The sequence below is a fragment of the Rutidosis leptorrhynchoides genome, chromosome 2, assembly GCF_046630445.1.
Source record: "Rutidosis leptorrhynchoides isolate AG116_Rl617_1_P2 chromosome 2, CSIRO_AGI_Rlap_v1, whole genome shotgun sequence".
NCBI lineage: Eukaryota > Viridiplantae > Streptophyta > Magnoliopsida > Asterales > Asteraceae > Rutidosis > Rutidosis leptorrhynchoides.
The window spans coordinates 409,848,999-409,866,344 of NC_092334.1; the positions used below are offsets into that span (position 1 = coordinate 409,848,999).

At 35.5% G+C, this 17,346-nt stretch overlaps 1 protein-coding gene across 1 annotated transcript; it reads left to right on the forward strand.

Moving 5' to 3' along the window:
* The first annotated feature begins 3,151 nt into the window (after window positions 1-3,151).
* On the forward strand, window positions 3,152-8,390 carry LOC139892283 (uncharacterized). The gene is made up of 11 exons (XM_071875333.1): window positions 3,152-3,392; window positions 3,473-3,647; window positions 4,329-4,412; window positions 4,644-4,885; window positions 5,037-5,256; window positions 5,375-5,671; window positions 5,806-5,919; window positions 6,714-6,761; window positions 6,861-6,939; window positions 7,666-7,722; window positions 8,083-8,390. Exons 1-11 carry the CDS (start codon window positions 3,193-3,195, stop codon window positions 8,154-8,156), a joined length of 1,590 nt encoding a protein of 529 aa, XP_071731434.1. The 5' UTR covers window positions 3,152-3,192; the 3' UTR covers window positions 8,157-8,390.
* Window positions 8,391-17,346: the final 8,956 nt, after the last annotated feature.

Genomic DNA, 17,346 nt, shown 5'->3' on the forward strand with positions numbered 1-17,346 from the left:
ACTCGGTTCCCCCATCACCGCTTCTTTGATAAGTGGAGTGGACAATGTACTCGCCTGCTTGCATGTTATAGCATGTTTTTATATAGGTGGCTGGTAGTTTTTCAAGATCTTCATATTGTGCCCACATAGTATTGGATAGTGGTGCACCCCATATATAAGCAATTTTGTGTTGGTTGAGGAAGTGCTCTCTTGTGTAGTTAAAGGTATATTCAATACACACTTTGATTGGCATCATACGAGCATGACGCAAAACATTATTCAATTCTTGTTTGATTCTAAAAATCATACACCGGTATATGGGTTATAACAATCATGTCCTAACCCGTCATCATCATCGAATGCAGGCCGATCAGACTCATCTTCGACATTAAGAAACCCGAAAAGGTGAAACTACAGGATCTTGGATCGGCACCTCGACCACGTTTTGTTCGTCTTCAGAAACATCTTCGTCAACAATAAACGCATCTAACGTAACCTCACTCGTTGTTGACATGTCATCACCGGAATCATGTCCTTAATTTTCTTCATCAACATCAACTTCATCTTCAGCCTCAACTTGATCTATATGTACAAATACACATCCTAATTGAGATGTGGATGCATCACTGTCCCCGATTTGTAGAACTTGAGAAAATTGCATTAGATTTTGCAACTGATCCACAAAATTAGATTGTTATGTCGGAAAGACTTGCTCAAACTGAATTTCAATTTGAGCATTGTATTGTGGATTTTTTCGAGCCAAAAAATACATGGTTTCCAAAGAACGATCGTCGTAAATTTCAGTCGGATATACATTATCGAAGAAGTCATTCCACATAATCATTTTCAAGGTACACGATCTTGGATCAGCACCCACATGTCGGTAAGCAATTTCATTTAACGCCACACAATTAAGTTTTTGGTATAGTGGAGACATGACTCTAAGTGATGGATCATCACCACTCAGCTAACCATTTCGAAATGCAATTTCACGACCCCAAACAAAATGAGCCATAATTCAACAAAATTCAACCAATAAAGTGAGTTAAGTGTGTTTATTTTTTTTTTAAATTTTTTTTTTTTTTAAGATTAACAAATTGAACAAATGTTGAACGCTTTTGGAGATTAAATGAGTTTAGTGTTTCATATTAACAACAATATAAACTCTATAAATAAAAGAAAAAATCTGCAAATAAACTAAAAAATAATTGTAATAATGTACTAGGGTTGGATAGGCTTGCAACCTTGCATTAATGGTTCAACGATATTGTAGCTTTGCAGCAATAATGAACTGAAAATCGCAGGGATTCAGAAAAGTACTGAAATCTGCATTTCAAATGCCGCTTCCAGTACAATAAGCAAATATTAGGTCAGACTTAATATAATTAAGAGACACGTATAATAAATCGGCGTTTGAAATGTCAGTTTCTGATTACTGAGACCAAACCGGCATATCAACTGCTACTCTCACTATGAACACAACCTTAAGTAGTTGTAAAAAGGGAATTGATATTTCCACATTCAAATCTTATAAATCCAACATTATTTTAGTGAACTTCCAAAAATACCCTTATAATTTATTTTTAATATTATGTAGAGTAACTTTTTTTGGTTCATCTCTCCTTTCATATTTCAAAACCCAAAGCAACTTTTTCGGTATCAAGAATATAAATATGGGGGTTTCTCATTTGCTCATTTACGAGTTTAATCATCGGTTTGCTTCTAATAACAATCTATAATGTTTTCCCACTTTATTCTGGGTTATTGGTTATTTATTACTATGTGCTTTTATTAAATATTAATCGTGGTCTATGAATTTTAAATTTGAGGGTTTGTATCTTGACTTGGGATTAAGGAATGCACTCAATTTGTATTTATTTTTAATATTTATATATCCGTATTTATTGTTTATTTTGTATTTTACGTTTGAGTGGTTAAGGAATTAAAATTTTAGCAACTTGGGAATCTTCATAGTTTTTTACCTGAAATTCAGAAGTCTCACTAAAGTAGGGAACATTTTAGGTGCAAAATGGAAGACATTATTGCCGAAATCGAATAAGTCTTCTGAGTAAAAACAACAAAATAAGAAGGCCCGTCTCTCAAAAATAGTTGGTAAAAAGGAGAGAAAATGAAGCTAGAAAGTTTTTATGGAAGAGCGGAAGCAGATAACAATGGAGTTTGTTGAAGAAGATGTAATGTGCATTTCTTACTAGGAGGAGAGAGAAAGTGATAAGAAATGAAAAACTAATTACCATATTAACTATTAGACAAAACTTATGAATATTATCAGGGATATTTTCGTCTTTTCACTTTTTTTATCCCTTCTTTCTTTCAAGTAACACCACAAAAGCCCCTCACACTTTGTTCAAAAATTAAAATCGGCCCCCAACAGAGGGGGTTAAAGCGTCAAATCAAAATTTTCATAAAATATCTTAAATAAACTCCACTCAAATATTCACAACAGGTCATATCTTCTCGCTCGCAATGAGTTAAATTTTTCCGACACCATCCTTAAACTCGAAATAATTTTATGAACACAATGTCACTAACTATACGCAAAACGGACACTTTTAAAAAAACGCTAAATATTTAGGGTACTTTTCATATATGTTGATTTTTCACTCGCAAGTTCTGTAACTAAACACAATAAAATACATTAAAAATCGAACCCCCGGCGCGAAGCGAGGGTTCGAAAACTAGTTATTACATAAAGGGTATTTTAGAAAGTTCACTATAATAAGTGTGGATCTATAAAAAAAAATGAAACTGGAAATATCACCTCCCTCGTAAAAAAACTAGTATTCCAAAAAAAAAAAAAAAAAAAAATTCTGTCAAAATGGATGACATGTACAGCAACCAGAGATAGAGGTATAGATACATACGCATGGGTGGTGATATATCCAAATTAAATTTTAATAGATCCACTCATATTTAATGTGCTAGTCAATTTAAGTGGATCTATTCAAATGAAGTTTGAAAATATCAATTCCCTGCATAAGCATACTTACTGTCAGTCAGACAGACTCAACAAATGAAAATTTTCACCAAACCTCGATTTCATCACTATCATAACTGTCATAAGATTCCAATTCCAATTATACAACACACAGCCTTCGATTTTTAATTTTAATTTTAATTTAACCTAATTCCCCTTTCTCTTCATTCATTCATTCATTCATTTCAATTTTAGATCTCAACCTCAATTAAACAACAATGGACGCATGTGATGCAAAGTCAATCAAAATTGAATCACCGACAACAAGTAATAGGCCCGATCATCAAGGATTCAAAGTTGAAGCCGCCGATGTCTCCGTTTCATCGCCGGTTACTAGACAGAAAGCTGCTGCTGCTAAACAGTTAATTGAGAATCATTATAAGAATTACTTACAAGGATTGCAAGATCGTAAAGAAAGGTATGTAGCTAATTGAAGTGATTATAGGCTTATAGCGTTTTAGTGTTGAAATTGTGATTGTGAAATGATTGTGTTTGTAGACGACGCGCTTTGCAGCGTAAGGCGGCTGAAGCGCAAGTTTCGACTGAGGAAGAAGAACAGATGTTGAGGAATTTGGAGAAGAAAGAGACTGAGTATATGAGATTGCAAAGGCATAAGATTGGAATTGATGATTTTGAGCTTTTGACATTGATTGGTAAAGGTGCTTTTGGTGAGGTATAATCCCTAGTTTGATTAATCACATTATAAGAAATTTTGTTTTTATACAACAACAACCACAACAACAAAACCCAATATTATACGAGTGGTGTATGGGGAGGTGAGATGTAGACAATCCTTCCCCTATCCGAGAATAAAAACAAGTCATTTCTCCACCCAGAGTGAAAACACTCTCAAAAGTAGAGAAAGTCATCCCCTCTCTATTCGACGGATAAAGAGATTGCTTCCGAGTGGACCTCCGGCCAACAAGTAGAAAACTTTTTAGAAAAATAGTAAAATAAAATTGAGACGTCATGAAAATGGTAGAATCAAATTTCCGTGGATTTTAAATCCCGCCAGAAATTCAATTTAGGCTCTAAACGGCAGTCAAGACGCCAGTAAAAGAAATTTTGTTTTTATGTAATCAATATTAGAATTAGAAGTTGAAAGTTATATGCAACGGTAGAATGGTAATGTTCTAAGCTATTGTGGGAATATTGATCTGTTTTGGAGCAAATCAGCAATTTAAAAAATGTTAGGAACTAGAATTGTAAATTATGCGAGTTGATTGATGAACATTGTGGATCTAGTTATGATAATTTGATTGGCAGATATATGTGTATGTTTGTTTTTTGGGTACTACGGATATAATTAGTTTGGTAGATATCAATCTATTTATCTTTTAAACTTGTTATGCAGGTGAGGTTATGTCGTGCGAAAACTACTGGAGAAATCTTTGCAATGAAGAAGTTGAAGAAATCTGAGATGCTTAGTCGTGGCCAGGTACAATCACTATATTTTATTCATTTCCACCAGCTAACTCAATCTTTAGTTTATGGGGCATGTAGTATTGTTGCAATGATGTGATTCAATGTATATTTATGGATTTAGGGTATTTGATTATAGCTTAATGATGTTATACTGCAAAAGTACAAATGGCTTAACTATCTCATCATGACCATTGTTTCTGGATGCATTTTGTTGCTTGATATATTTTCATTCTTGTAAACTTAGGTTGAACATGTTCGATCTGAGAGGAATTTGCTTGTGGAGGTTGATAGTAGATGCATTGTAAAACTCTTCTATTCTTTTCAAGATGTTGATTACTTGTACCTTATTATGGAGTATTTACCTGGAGGTGACATCATGACTTTGCTGATGAGAGAAGACATTCTTTCTGAAGATGTTGCGCGATTCTACATGGCTGAAAGTATAATGGCCATTCATTCTGTTCACCAGCACAACTACATTCATAGGTATAAATGTATAATCTATTTTTCTGTCACAAGTTTTGCAAGTTCTTTAACTGCAATCAATACCTTTGTGTTTGAACATTTACATGCAAATTCCTTTTCTGCAACTTTTGTAAAAGGAAAAAACATGAGCAGAACTTGTTTTCATTTATAGGGATATTAAACCAGATAACTTGATACTGGACCGAAATGGGCATCTAAAATTGTCTGATTTTGGACTTTGTAAGCCCTTGGAAAGTAAATTTTCTTCAATATTGCTAAATGATGAAGATTATGCAAATCAAGGGCCCATAAATGACACTGATGGGCAGCAAGCTCCTTGGTTAATGCCAAAAGAGAAGCTGCAACAGTGGAAACGTAATCGACGTGCCTTGGTATAACTGTCATCTATATTTGTCTTCACATTTACTTAATATTAATAATTTTTCGATGAACTTCAATTGTGTTTATATTCATTCTGACATGTAATTTGTATAATACACCATCTTATAGGCATATTCCACAGTTGGAACACTTGACTACATGGCACCTGAAGTGCTGCTAAAAAAGGGATATGGTATGGAGTGTGATTGGTGGTCATTGGGTGCAATCTTGTACGAGATGCTTATAGGCTATCCCCCGTTTTGCTCTGACGATCCGAGGATGACGTGTCGCAAGATCATAAACTGGAGAACATGTTTGAAGTTCCCAGAGGAACCAAAAGTTTCAAAAGACGCTAGAGATTTAATCTGCCATTTGCTATGTGACGTGGAATCAAGGTTGGGGACAGGTGGAGTGGACGAAATAAAGGTAGGGAAACCGTTTAAATTTCATCATTTGCATACCCATAAATGGCTAAATATGTGTTCAATGGGTGATAATATTTAAGATGATCTAAGTTTTCAGTTTTAACATATTAGTTATAAATTATAACGCTCTTTCAGGCACACCCATGGTTCAATGGTGTCAAGTGGGATTTATTGTATGAAATGGAGGCTGCCTACAAACCTGTTGTCACTGGAGAATTGGATACTCAGAATTTCGAGAAGTTTCCTGAAGTAAGTAATTTCATTCAAGTGACTTATAAGTCACTCTTTAATTTCGCTTTATCTATTCATCTCTTTTTTCAATAGATATTTAGGGATCTCTCTTGTTCATAGATCTTGAAGCCTGAAGAACCAACACTTATTAAAGGTTGAAAGGCAGTTTGTAAATTGTAGATGTAACTCAAATAGTACCCGCCCTTGTGGCCTAGTGGTATACCCAACAAGTTGTGTGTTGGATGGGGGCGGGAAGTCTCAAGTTCGAGTCCCCTCCCTTAAAACATTCCAGAGTATTTACCCGATTATGGAGTGACCCCGGGGAGATTTTACCGACCCGTATTCTAGGATTTCGGCCCGCTCCGCCTGCCCTTCGGGATGGTAAAAGGATCGGGTCCTTGTAATGCGGTTCGGGGTTCCGCCCGAAAGTGTTTGTGTGTGTGTGCATGGAAAATGATCTGGTGGGTGGGTTATTCCCCATCAGTGATTCCAAATAAATGTCTTTCAAAAAAAGAAGGAAAAAAAACTCAAATAAGTATGGAACCCTTTTATTCAATGATAAGGTGTCCTTGACTCTAATATAGCTGGCAAAGTTCTATACTAATTACAAATCTACCAAAGTTTAGCTATTTTTTTATCATCAATTGTTAGAATGACTCATATTCATTTTTTAGTTTAGCTTCTTTTTTTCATTTGATTTTGTTATAGAATTTCAATATAATTTGATTCTGATCCTTGAAAGGGTGATTCTTGTTTTTGTCATTATTTAAGTTGTATTTCATGTGTTGGCGTGTCAATCTTGGTACTTACAGGTGGAAGATCCTCAGTCGGTGGTACCACGAGTGGGACCATGGAGAAAGGTAACAACATCTAGTATATGTGAAACTTTTTTGCCTTTGCATTTAATCAATTTGGTTAATTCTATTTTTTAATCTTTTCATTGGTGTGTAAACCTGCAGATGTTAACATCAACAGACTCCAATTTCATAGGATATACATTCAAAAAGTCGGATATGTTGAAATCAGTTGGAACACCAGGTATGCTTCTGGAAAGCATAATCTTAGTATGTTTTTTGTGACTTGACATGTATGTAGAACATTATTGATATAAAGCCAAAAAGAGCCGTATACTATACCTTATGAATGTATTTTCGATTATGGTAATGAATAATTATGTAACCTTACATCACAATCTTTCTATATAGTAATCGTTGCTGCTTGTGAATATAAGAATGATTATATCCATTTCCACAACTGTCCGATATCAAAGATCATATCGAGAATTTTGGATACTTGACATCAATTTTAATGATGTGCAATTTTACCAATAATTGTGGTTATATAAATAGTCAGTTACTACAACACCTTTTATCTCATATTTATTATATTGTATGATTAAATTTGCTTGAGAAAGCGTTTTTTATTGGTTCTGTCTAATGGACATTTTTGAAAGAGATGACTGACAACTTGCAAAATTATTATTATTTTTTATCATTTATTAATTAATATTATTATATTAGTGTTATTAGAATATCATTTATTAATTAATATTATTATATTAGTGTTATCTAGAAATGAGGTAGCTCATGACTTCATCATTTCCAAACTTTGATTGATTTCATTTATTTTAGTACTCCGTAAGATATGGATACTGATATCAAGATATGGACATGTTTGTCAACTTGGTCGTATTTTTAATCCGGATGTTGCATTTTTTTTATGTATCAAAACCAAAGAAGTATAATTTTATTATTTTCTATGCAGGTGTAGATATGAGGGCGAATGGTGCTTCCAAGCCCGCGTCGTTGGTATCCTTGTTTGGTATGTTAATGCTACCATGTTCACTATTTTTAAGGCACAGATTTTAAATACCATCTTATCAGCATACACTTGTAGTCGTAATTCAGAAATATCAATCTCCAAGTGCATCTGAGGAAAAAAAAAAAAATTCTCCCTATCCATGTAGCTGTACAGAGAAAACCTCTTTCGTTTATCCATTTTGATTGAGCACTTAGTTTTAGACAACTAGTTGACCGTTGTTTATAATGTATAATAAAAAAATATCTGTCAACAATGGCAAGACTCATGATGAGAAAATATTGTAATCTAAAAGTTTCCTAAAAGATGAAACTACTGTTCAGACGGAATCGAATACATGTAATTTTTGTCATCCCATTTCAGGCCATATGGATTTGAAAGAAACTGCATTACAAGAGGAGGAGGAGCAGAAAAGTCAACTTCAGCCTCAGGTCTAGCTGTAAAAGGTCTTTATATGCAAGCACTTAGATCTCACACACAGCTGTATTCGTGAGTTTTTACTGTAAAAATATAATTTGAGGAAGATCTATGTTAATGCAATTTTGAGTGTTATAATTTACTTTACAATTATAATCTGCTATAGTACATTTTCAAACTTTCAATGTAAGTCTTTTTTCCGTGGGATGTGATTTAGAAAGATTTGGTAAAACCAGTAATGTTATCAATATAAATCCCAGTATAGAAAATTGAGTATTACTATTTCCTAATAATTTTTACCTCTGATTTTTGCCGCTAAAAGGCATTGTTTCTTCAACTTTATTTCTGTTTTATCTTTTTCATTTATTATTTATTTGTTTATTGATAATACACATATTTAATCTGTATCAAATAAAGCCTTATTTGTATGTATAAGACTTACATAACTAACATGAAAGTCAAACCGGCTGAAAGCAAGACACAAATCAAAGTCAAACCGACTACGGGACACGATGATGACGTGTCAGCCGTTTAAAAGCTAGCCGGATGGAAAGTGAAATAAAAATTAACATGCAATTCATTTAGAAGACCGTCCGAATGAAGAGTGTCGTGAAAAACACTTAACAATTTAAGGCTGTGTTTACACAATAAGCCCTTCTACTTGGCCAAGTGTGTAGGATACCCAGTAACCTGCACACGGATACCATATATATCTGGGCCTTAACTCACGAGTGGAGCGTCTATGCCACGTCAGCCCGTATTTTCATGAAAGTTCGTTACAAAAGTTTGTTACGATTATGAAAGAGACATGTGTCACGTCATCATTATGATAGAGTATGAAAATATGAAAATATGTAACCAACGAACGTTTGCTTCAACGGTATCAAGCTTCGGTGTGGAAGGGCCCGCGATTAGTTGCCAAGCAATCCGGGTTCAATTCCTGTGGGCGGAAGGTTTTCTCTTCAATTTCTTGTGATTAGTTGCCAAGCAACTCAGGTCCCGCGATTAGTTGCCAAGCAACCCGGGTAGGAGTTTTCTTCTAGCGTGTGTGGGTGCAAATGATGAGGGTCGTTGAAATAAATGATCCGCTAATGCAAATTCGCCGCTAAAAAAGAGAGAGTGAAAATATGTAAAGATGAAATATGAAGATGAAGGATAAAAGCTCGATGAAATTTATTAATAATTAAAGATAGTGGGATCAACACCAAAATCAGAGGATATTCACAACCGACAGGATTCTCTCTGCCCAAGCTACTAGCCAAAAAGTAATAAAAGAAAAGAAGCATAAAACATTCCCTTGCATAGCTGCACCTTTTAATCCAAATCTCTTAGTGATCCTTGCCCTCCATGTGGCCTTTCATGCGCCTTTGATACACCTTCCATATCTTGGGCCTGTCTTGAGTATTGTTGGGCTCAAAGTTCATGGGTTGTTCTTTATCAATGGCCACCTCTATAAAAACAGGCTTGTCCTCAAGCCGGAAATTTGGATATTGATTTTGTATGTTAAAGAGATCTTCCCGGGTAGAGTCTTCCATAGAACCATCTACCCATTAAATCAAACATTGGGAAACTTGTTTCCCATTCTGCTTAATCGTACGTGTAACCAAACATTTTTCGGGTTTGATAGCTGAAAAGACAGCTTCCATGCCTTGAGGTAAATCAGCTTCAACCCTATAGTTTCAATGGCGCGCGTAAGGAGGGAAACATGGAAGACAAGATGTATTTTAGCTGAATCAGGTAATTGGAGTTTGTAGGCAGCAGGTCCAACACAATCAGTAATAAGAATGGCCCGTAGTAACGTGGTGAAAGTTTTTGGTTAATGCGACAGATGACGGATTGTTTCCGGTGTGGTCGAAGCTTCAAAAACACCCAATCTCCTACGGAAAAAACATCTCTGTGGTGTTTATCAGCTGATATCTTCATTCTGTTTTGTGAGCGATTGTAATGATACTTGAGTTGTTTTAGTACCTCATCACGATCGAGCAAATCTTGCATAACTACTTCACATTTAACCTCACATGGAACAAACTGAAATATGGTAGGAGGAGGTCTTCCATACACAATTTCGAATGGGGTTGTATTAGTACACATGGAAAGTAGAATTGTGCCAGAACTCGGCCCAATAAATCCAATGTGAACATGTGTAACATCCTCAGATCGGGCCTAGATGTATGATCACTTTATTGCCCTTAGGCATAATATCACACCCCAAGTTAGGGCCTGGGTGAATGTGACATTAATATCAAATAAACCAACATATTATAATATACGAGAACAATATTAAATGATAAAGATAAATTTTATTGAGTACGCAGTGAACAATGAATGTCGTTACAATAATGGAAATTACAATAAAGTAATTGTTTTAAGTGCAAGAATAATAAATGCAATATCTCTTGATTCTAAGTCCAAGTAGCATCACATAAGCAATAAGTAATTCAAGCTTGATCAATCGGCACCTGAGACAAACATGCTAAAGTGTCAACCAAAAATGGTTGAGTGAAGTTCATAGGTTTAACAAAAATATTTGACCGTTGTTTTAGACCCACAAGATTTAGTTTATAAAGTTGATCTCGCAGGGATCAAAAAAAGTTATGCCAGTTCGTGATATTTAGACTAAACGTTCAAGTTTGTCCCAATGACAAGTTGTGTCTGTCCTTGTCGGTTTAATTTCATTATTAAGTAATACAATGACTTGGTCAAATGTATCGGGGACGTTACTCCCGATAGGCCTACCCCCAATAATTAAGCATGCATTCAACGAGCAATTAAAAATATCACTGTAGGGACTTAGTCGGACATAGCCGGGTATAGCATAGTTTAGCAGTTGGTACTTGTGTCTAAATTGTAAAAAGTAAAAGCAGCATGTGTCTCAGCCCAAGAAGTTAAATAAGTTGTGCACAATATAAAGTGGGGCTATGAAATTCACCTTAGTAAGTAGGAGAGAGAGATTTATTTCTCGAAATAGAAAGTTTGAATGAACGAGCTGAAAGTCAACCTATTGACATTTAAGAGTAGTTAAGTGTTTTGCCCAAATTTAAGTTTAAGTATGCAAGTGTTTAAGTATAGTTCGTTTTACTAAGTTTCCATTCCTAGTAAGTTTCTACTTTTAGCAAGTTTCCATTTTTAGTAATTTCCACTTTTAGTAAATTAGTGTCGAACACTAGTGAGTTGTCCTTAATAAGTCTACCACCTATTAAGTGTGGAGATAACTAAGTGTATGATTACTATAGTCGGGTTTGACATTGTGCATCATACTCAAACATCTATTCCACCGCCGAGTCACCAGAATGACCAATTGTTACCGGTTGGCCCAGGATTTCTTGACCAAAATCTAAGTTTGGCATTCGTAATCCACAAACGTCCCATAGTGGTACCAAGGATCACCCTAGGCCTTAAGTAGCGTTGACATTCGAGTAATCACACGTTATCGTGAATGACTAACGTAATCGTATAATAAAATATAAGTAGTAGTATGTTATATGTGTTATAATATAAGTAGTAGGTTATAAGTGTTAGTAATAGTAATAGTGTATAAATGTTAAATAATAGTATAAGTAATATTAGGGTTTCATTAATTAATTAGGGTTAATTAATTAAAGTAGTATTTTAAATGATTAGGGTTTAGTAATAAATGACTGGATTTAATTAATGTCCTAGGGTTTAGGTTATATTAAGGTTTTAATAAACTAGGGTTTACTAATTAAGATTAGGTTTAGGGTTTTAGTTAATGTAGTATAGTTTAAGTGTAATTAGGGATTAATATATATATATATATATATATATATATATATATATATATATATATATATATATATATGTGTGTGTGTGTGTGTGTGTGTGTGTGTGTGTATATTTCGTGTATATGTATATATATATATATATATATATATATATATATATATAAATATTTTTTTACATGTATATATATATATATGTATCGATTTATGTATATGTATATATATTTATATTTTGTTTCCTTAATTAACACAAACAAATCTTTTATCTAATCACCTAGGTTTTAAAAATCAAATACTTCTATCCCCTTTTTCTTTTTTTTTCGGTCGACTATACATATACATACATATATTTTTTTTCTTTCATGTATATATAGATCTATGTGTGTTCATGTATATATTGTATATGTTTATGAATTAACAAGTTTGTAACATGAATAAGAATTAAAACAAAGATCAAAGATTGTGTAAATAAGTTTTAGGGTTTATGTTATACCTTGAAGATTCGAAGATGATTAACAAAAGAAAAGAAGAACACTTGAAGATTGAAGATCAAAACCTTGAAGATTTGAAGAACACCTTGAAGATTCTTGAAGAACTTTGAAGAACGCCAAGAACAACTTGAAGATTGCTTGAAAACCCTTGAAGATTTTCGATGGTGGTGGGGAATTTTCGGTTTTTGAGCCGAAAATTAGAGAGAGAGGAGAGATTTAAGAGAGAGATTTGTAATTGTGATTTGGTGCATGTTTAGCTCTAGCCTAGGTCTCTATTTATAGGAGAGTTAGGAGGATTCTAGAATTAGAATTTAATTAGGAATTACTTTGGGAACAAGTTAGGTTAATGAGGAGGTGATTAGGGTTAGGTTTTACTTAGGGAACAAGTCAAACTTGATGAGGAAGTAATGGGAGTTCATGGGAGCCGATTTTAGGGAGGGTATTTTAGGCAATTCACTATTTTTTTATTATTTTCGGCTAGGGTATTTTCAAGAGGAGTTTTGGGATTTTTCACTTTAGTCCTTGTTCTTTAATTTAGCTTAAATAGTTCCTTAATTATCCAAGTTTAATTATTTTAAGTACACAAGTTTTAAAGTTATTTATTTGTTCACGAAAGTTAATAAGCTAATTATTTTTATCTTTTTATTAACTCGTTAATTATTACATAAAGTTAATTATTATAATTTATAATTGTTAATACTTAACAATCGTTAATTAAGGTTTAATTTTTAGGTTTAATTATATTGTTGGGCATTTAATATGGAAAAATATAGAATAGAAAAAATGAGGGTCGTTATAGTACCTCCCCGTTATTAGAAACTTCGTCCCGAAGTTTTAAGTAGATTACTCGTTTGCATCAGCAGTTGAGAAGAGATGGGGATATTTCCGTGTCATGTGGTCTTTGCGTTTCCAGGTATATTCGGGGCCTCTACGCGAATTCCAACGGACTTTAACGATAGGTATGTTGCTTTTACGCGTTTGTTTGACCTCTCCTTCCATGATTGCTATAGGTTCTTCAACGAAGTGCATTTGCTCATCAATGCGGATATCATCCAAAGGAATAACAAGTGTGTCATTAGCAAGACACCTTTTAAGATTCGAGACATGAAACACATCATGTACTTGGCTGAGTTCAGTTGGTAGCTCTAATCGGTACGCTACAGGACCGACTCTTTGAGTGATTGTGAAAGGTCCAACATATCGTGGACTGAGTTTGCTTCGTTTACCGAAACGGACAACGCCTTTCCAAGGGGATACTTTCAACATGACTTTATCTCCAACTTGGAATTCTATATCCTTTTGCTTTCTATCGGCATAGCTCTTTTGTCGGCTACGGGCAGTTTCTAATCGTTGCTTAATCTGAACGATCTTTTCAGTAGTTTCATGAATAATTTCAGGACCAGTTAAATGTCTGTCCTCGAGTTCATCCCAACACAAAGGGAATCTACATTTCCGGCCATATAAAGCTTCAAAAGGTGCAGCTTTAATGCTGGAGTGATAACTATTGTTGTAAGAAAATTCAACCAAAGGTAGATGTCTATCCCATCCTTTGCCGAAATCGATTACACAAGCACGTAGCATATCTTCCTAGGTTTGAATAGTTCGTTCACTTTGACCATCAGTTTGCGGATGATAGGCTGTACTCATGTCGAGTTGAGTTCCAAGAGCGGATTGTAAAGTTTTCCAGAATCTAGAAACAAATCGACCGTCGCGATCAGAAATAATCGAGATAGGAACTCCATGATGTGAGACAATTTCTTTAATGTAAAGCTGTGATAATTTCTCCATCTTGTAAGTTTCCTTGATCGGTATGAAATGTGCAGATTTAGTAAGACGATCAACTATGACCCAAATGGTATCGTTACCGTTTGAAGTCTTAGGCAACTTAGTAACGAAGTCCATAGTGATGCATTCCCACTTCCACTGCGGAATATCGGGTTGTGTCAACAGACCAGAAGGCTTTTGATGTTCAGCCTTGACCTTCAGACAAGTGAGACAATTACTAACATAAGTAGCAATGTCGGCTCTCATGTTAGGCCACCAGTAGAATTCCTTCACATCGTGATACATCTTACTGGATCCTGGATGAATAGAGTATCTAGTCTTATGTGCTTCATCCAAGACTAGTTCACGGAGATTACCGAAACGAGGAACCCAAATTCTGTTGTCAAAGTACCGTGTACCATTAGCTTTCACTTGGAGTTGGTTCTCAAAACCTATAGGTCCTTCACCTTCGATAAGTGTTGGTTTGATAGCTTCAAGTTGAGCTTCACAGATTCATGATATGAGATTCGACTTGATTTTCAGGTTCAAAGCACGAACACGTTTAACATCGTCTTTTTGACTAAGAGCATCGGCAACTACATTCGCCTTCCCGGGATGATATTTCAGCTCACAGTGATAATCGTTCAATAGCTCGAGCCATCGGCTTTGCCTCATATTCAGTTGTTTCTGATCGAAGATATGTCGAAGACTTTTATAGTAAGTATATACCGTAAACTTAGTACCATATAGATAATGTCTCCATATCTTTAATGCAAATACCACGGCACCTAACTCAAGGTCATGTGTGGTATAGTTCTCCTCATGTTTCTTCAACTGTCTAGATGCATAGGCAATAACCTTTTCACGTTGCATTAAAACACAATCAAAGCCTTGCTTTGATGCATCACAGTAAACAACAAAGTCATCAGTACCTTCAGGTAAAGAGAGAATCGGGGCTGTGGTCAATTTCTCCTTCAGAATCTTGAAAGCAGATTCCTGTTCTTCGGACCACTCAAACTTCTTCCCTTTGTGAGTTAACTTCGTAAGGGGTTTAGCAAGGAGAGAAAAATCCTTTATGAACCTTCGATAATAACCGGCAAGTCCCAAAAATTGACGAATATGCTTCACAGTCTTTGGTATCTCCCAGTTCTGAATAGCGATAATCTTAGCTGGATCGACATGTATTCCGTTCCTATCAACAACATGTCCGAGGAATTGTACGGTTTTGAGCCAAAACTCGCACTTTGAAAACTTAGCTTAGAGTTGTTCCTTTCGTAAGAGTTCAAGAATCATACGCAAATGCTGTTCATGTCCTTTCTCACTCTTGGAGTAGATCAAGATGTCGTCAATGAACACAATGACAAATTTGTCAAGATACGGCTTGCAGACACGATTCATAAGATCTATGAATACGGCAGGAGCATTAGTTAAGCCAAAAGGCATAACACAAAATTCATAGTGCCCATAACGAGTGCGAAAAGCAGTCTTAGGAATGTCGGATTCCTTGACTTTAAGTTGGTGATAACCGGACCTCAAATCAATCTTTGAATAAACACTTGACCCTTGAAGTTGGTCGAATATATCATCAATACATGGCAACGGATAACGGTTCTTGATAGTAAGCTTGTTGAGTTCGCAGTAATCAATGCACATCCTCAACGTACCATCTTTCTTCTTAACGAATAGAATAGGAGCTCCCCATGGGGACGAGCTTGGACGAATGAAACCTTTATCTAATAGTTCTTGGAGTTGGTTGGAAAGTTCCTTCATCTCGGAGGGTGCTAAATGGTATGGAGCTTTAGCAATAGGAGCAGCACCAGGAGCTAAATCAATTTGAAATTCAACTTGTCGAGGAGGTGGATGACCAGGAAGATCTTCGGGAAACACATCGGGAAAGTCTTTAACTACTGGTACATCTTCAATGCACTTCTCTTTCGATTCGATCATCTTAATGTGGGCTAGAATAGCTGGATAACCTTTCATAAAGTACTTGCGGGTTTTAATACAGGAGATAATGTTGAGATTAGAACCACTCTTGTCGCCTTGAATGACTAGAGTCTTTCCATTTTCCAACGGAATATTAACGATTTTATCAAAACACAAGATTACATCATGTAATGGACGTAACCAATCCATTCCAACTACGACATCAAAACTTCTGAGTTCGACCAGCAAAAGGTCTATCTTAAATTCTTTGTTGTCTAGGATTAGGTTGCAGTTTTTATAGATTTTATCGACTTTCATGATCTTTCCATTGGCTACTTCTACTAATCATTTAGTTTCTAATGGTTGAGGCTTTTCAGTAAATAGGGTACAAAATTCACTAGATACGTTACTTTTGTCGGCACCCGTATCAAATAAAATAGTTGCATAACAATTATTGACAAGATACGTACCTGTGATGACCTCATCTTCATCTCGAGCTTCAGCAGCAGTAAGAACAAATGCACGACCCTTTGCAGCAGTAGTATTGGCTCCAGTAGCGGGATTATCTTTCTTCTTAGGACAATTTGGACTAATGTGTCCCTTTTCTCCACAAGTGTAGCAAGTAGGAGGAGCTTTAGCAGGAACAATAGCTTTATCCTTTGGAGGAGTCTTACACGTCTTAGCAACGTGTCCCACTTTCTTACACAACGTACAAGTAGCAGTACACCGCCCCGGGTGATGCCTTTCACAACGAATACAAAAAGGATATGTGCCTTTATAATTCGTCCTTGTACTATCCGTCGGCTTCTTACTAACATTCTGAGTCGAACCTTGAGATGGATCAAACTTCCTTTTACCTTCATTACTCTTAGTGTCAACCTGCTTATTAGCCGACGCTCTTCTTCTCTTGGCCAACATCAAATTTTGTGCCATGAGAATCACAGCATCAAGAGTAACCTTCTCGGCAGCGATAACATTCCCTTGAACATCTTCGGGGAGACCTTCAATATACCTTTCAATCCTTCTAGCTTTGATAGGAAACATCTCGGGACACAAAGTTGAAAGCTCGAGAAAACGATTGGTGTAGCTTTCAATATCAGTACCCTTCACCTTGAGTTCCCAGAACTCGGCTTCAAGTTTTTGAACTTGACTCCTAGGACAGAATTTATTAACCATCATGCTTTTGAGTTCATCCCATGGGATTGCATTGGCATTATCAATTCCCACGGACTTAGCATAAGCAGTCCACCAAGACAAAGCATTGCCAGCTAATGAGCTAGTGGCATATT